This window comes from Loa loa, assembly GCF_000183805.2.
Source record: "Loa loa unplaced genomic scaffold supercont3.327, whole genome shotgun sequence".
Taxonomy (NCBI): Eukaryota; Metazoa; Nematoda; class Chromadorea; order Rhabditida; family Onchocercidae; genus Loa; species Loa loa.
This window is the reverse complement of record NW_018108507.1, coordinates 12,802-16,814: the sequence shown is the minus strand read 5'-3', so window position 1 is coordinate 16,814 and position 4,013 is coordinate 12,802. Positions and strand designations below refer to the sequence as shown.

Genomic DNA, 4,013 nt, shown 5'->3' with positions numbered 1-4,013 from the left:
ATCATTTAAGCGGTTTTATAATTCTCTCCGCGGTATCATTTAAGCGGTTTTATATTTCTCTCCGCGGTATCATTTAAGCGGTTTTATATTTCTCTCCGCGGTATCATTTAAACGGTTTTATATAACTTGCACTAATTGCTTAAGCATTTCAACAAATCATAATTCCAAACTTTTTTTTTAAATATTTGCTGCAACAATCTCATGCTGAATAAAGTTTTGTTAATTTTATGAAAGTTTGAGGAAGCATTTTTTGGTACTTATCAAATTTACTGAAACAATATGTATATCTAAACCGGAAAAATTCTAATAACTTATGAACCGGATGCATGAAACAGAAGTATTCCGGTAACATACCATTTATTTTCATCTGTTTTCTCTAATTCGTCATAAAATAGATACCTTTTTTCTGTTTGCTTATTTTTGAAAGATATTAAATACAATTCTTCGCATAAAAATCAAATCTTTCCAATTCTATCTTTATCAGTTTATCAGTACTAAAGAGAGAGTAAGGATCACCTGTTATTATCATGCATGGATAAGCATAACTGGATAGAATAAATAATCCTCTTTACCAAATTAACAAAATCATTTAATAATAAAATTGAAGAAATTTCCCATATCATATCCTAATTTCCAGCACTGAATATGTGCATATATGCATTCAGATATTTGGTCTCTTGCCATTAACTTCAAATAATTTATTTATTAAAATGATTTTTGATTAAAATTAATTATGCATAGTCCGGTGATAACATGTTGATAATGATAATGATATTTCAATCAATTAAAAAATTCATTAGCATTGAAATAATACAATTTACTTGTACAATTATTCTGCATACTTATTACATCATTCCATATCACATCATATCATATCATATCAAAATTATTTATTTGAACATTTTCATTTCAGTGGAAAAAAAATCAAATGTAATTGTTGCAAATGATAATTTCGAGAAATTTGTAAAAGCAGAAATAAAAACCGCAAAATTTTTATTTTACTAATAAAAATTTTTATTTTACTAATAAAAATTTTTTGTAATGATTTAAAAGTAAAACTTCAAAACATAAAATATCTATTTTACGATAATGATAACGATGATTGATGATGATAATGATAATGATGATGATGATGATGATGATGATGATGATTGATGATGACGTACTTTTTTCAATAAAAGCGGAAAATTAAAAGGTATGCAAAAAAAAAAAATAGATCACGAAATATTTCACAATTGCGGGATTTTGTAATTGAAATCTTGTTTAGTGACATTAGGATATGGTTTACCAGCTTTTTCCATCTGCAAAAAAAAAAAGATATACAATAAAAGTGATAAATGAAGAAAATTTTCTTTCCTTTTTTTGCATTAATCCATTAATTAATGAATAAATTAATTAATGAATTAATGCAAATTATAGATTTTGTTAATATTTATGAAATAAAGTAAATTGTGTGATCTTTGTTCTTTCGTTTTTTTTTTTTTTGTTAAATTAGTTCCAGGATTTAACCAAAGAATATGGATTAAATTGTGCTTGATGAAATGATAGAATTCAGCCAGAGTATGGATTCGATTTGCCGGCTTGTTGTAACTGAAAAATTAGTAAAAAGTACAGTGACAATAAATTAGTTAGTTAATTGAATTGAATTTAATTTACTTCCTTCTTTTTTTAGTTGTAATAATACATTAACGAGGAATGGTTTGATGCAAAAAAAAATGAGTTTTTTAATAGTATTTATCGATTTAAAATTGGCGAAAAATTAATTAATCAAATTTTATTTCTGTTACAACTATTTCGCCATTATTGTGTAAACTATAAAATATATTATTGTAGGTGCAATAGTAAGTTGAAGTAAAAAATTGGAAAGTAAATTGTTGAACATGTATGGACACTCACATAGTGTTTACTTTTAGGTAAATGCATAAGTTTGCAAAAAAATGCATAAAGCATGCAAAAAGTGCACAAAATGCATGAATTTATTAAAAATGCTAATAAAAATTGCTTCAAATTGTGTTAAAATGTCCGAAGAAATGAATTGCTAATGATAGAATTGCTAATTATTATGCTAAAGTGAATGGTAAAAAAAATTAAAATATAAATAAATTATTCAAATTAATGAAATGAATGAAAATTTATTAAAAATGGAATTTTTAAAAAGGAACCACTTTTTTTTGAGAAAAGTTATCTCCTAGCATGGTAGTATAATATGATAAGATTATGATAACTGATATTATTAAATTTAAAATATCTTGAAAATTCGCAAATTTAAATTTGTTAAATGAAGTTCTTCTAAAAGTTATTCGTAAAAAAAAATATATATAATGGAAGAAAGGACGAACTTTTCGGCCAAGTGATAATAATGTTACGCAAACAGAAAATAGATCACGACCCTCGAAAAGGTCAACCGATTGGAAAGTTTCCTCGGTTGGTACACCTTGTGTTTTAGCCCAAGCAACGAATGCATTAATATTTTCCATGCATGCAAAATTTGAAATTGGTTTTTGAATCTTTTTTATAGCATTCGGCTCAATACCATTTGCTAATCTGAAATTGAAAATGCATTACAGGAATCAGTATTTATTATTAGTATTTAATTAGAATTAAAAAATCTAATTTAATCAATGTATTTACTTTAATTATTCATCAAAATCTTATTTAAATTGAACAGAAATTTTCCCCTTTTTATCGTTATTTTAAATGTCATAATTATAGCAATAATGTTAGATAATTGGAAAATGTCTTTAATTCTCTTTTCCGGATCAGATAAGATATCAATCTCGGTGTAAAGAACTGATAATTAATGATGATTTAATATTAGTTAAATAAAAGGAAATCATTTCCATTTTTAGCATTATAATTGGCATTTTCGTTTATTTCTTTGAGAAAATTAAGAGAAATAATTAAAAATGAAAAAATTGCATATTTGCCTTCCGATAAAAATGCAAAATGAAATTTAAAAAAAATTCTCAAATAAAATCGAAATACTATAATTATTAATAGAAATTCAATAATTATTTATATTATTCAGTCAATATTTTCCAATATATCACAAATTTGTTAGAAATTAAGCCAAAATGACAGTGTAAAAAATGAAATTTTTTGAAAATTAAATTTAAACTGGTATCAAATCATCATCAGTCATTAGTTCGTCACATCCGAAATGATATCTACGCCGGAATGATACCTGTTTAAGTCATTGGCAATTATAGTATCATTCAACATGAAGCTCTTCTTATACTATGAAAAGTAAGGCGAGATTTTCAAGACTAAATTTCATCGAAAATTTTTATGATTCATCATGAACAATTGCTTTTAAAATGTTGGGAAAAAAATTATCGAAATGCTACCGTAATTAAAAAAGATTAGTTAAATGAAATAAAATTAATTCGCTCAAGTATATGTTCATTAATCTTTTTTGTTTTTCTTTCATTCCTTATGGAATGATTAACTCCTAGTATTGATAAGAGTTGATTAATCAATAAGTGACAAGATTACATCATTAAATTGATGAGTGATGTAATGGATGATATCATATCAATGAAGAATAATGTTAAATATGAAAGAAATTATCGGAATTTATCAGGAATTTGATGATTAATAAGCATTTAAAGTTTAAGATGATCTTAATGTCGGATGAATCATCGTTCATTTCAACAGATCAATTAGTCGACTTTATAAATTTGAAATGAGCTACTTCACATTTAACCGTGTCGTAACTTCCCGATTTCTATACCTAGGCAGTAAACAGTAATGATAACAATAATTAATCATAGCTAGAACAACAATGATAATGATAATAATGATGATGATGATAATAATAATAATACTAATAATAATGGTAATAATAATAATAATAATAATAATAATAATAATAATAATAATAATAATAATAATAATAATAATAATAATAATAATAATAATAATAATAATAATAATAATAATAATAATAATAATAATAATAATAATAATAATAATAATAATAATAATAATAATAATAATAATAATAATAATAA

General features: G+C 23.8%; 1 protein-coding gene across 2 annotated transcripts in view; it reads right to left on the bottom strand.

Annotated features, from left to right (window-relative positions):
• Positions 1-1,109: 1,109 nt before the first annotated feature.
• The window catches only part of LOAG_18473, a 4,863-nt gene continuing 1,959 nt past the window's right edge, over positions 1,110-4,013 (bottom strand). The window contains exons 3-5 of one of the 2 annotated variants that reach the window (XM_020451135.1): positions 2,340-2,544; positions 1,510-1,590; positions 1,110-1,301 (exon numbers count right to left, since the gene is read on the bottom strand). In XM_020451135.1, coding sequence (XP_020305106.1) covers positions 1,552-1,590; positions 2,340-2,544 — 244 coding nt within the window. In that variant the 3' untranslated portion in view covers positions 1,110-1,301; positions 1,510-1,551. The remainder of the gene's footprint in view (positions 1,302-1,509; positions 1,591-2,339; positions 2,545-4,013) is intronic. The other variant, XM_020451134.1, reaches the window with a different exon arrangement.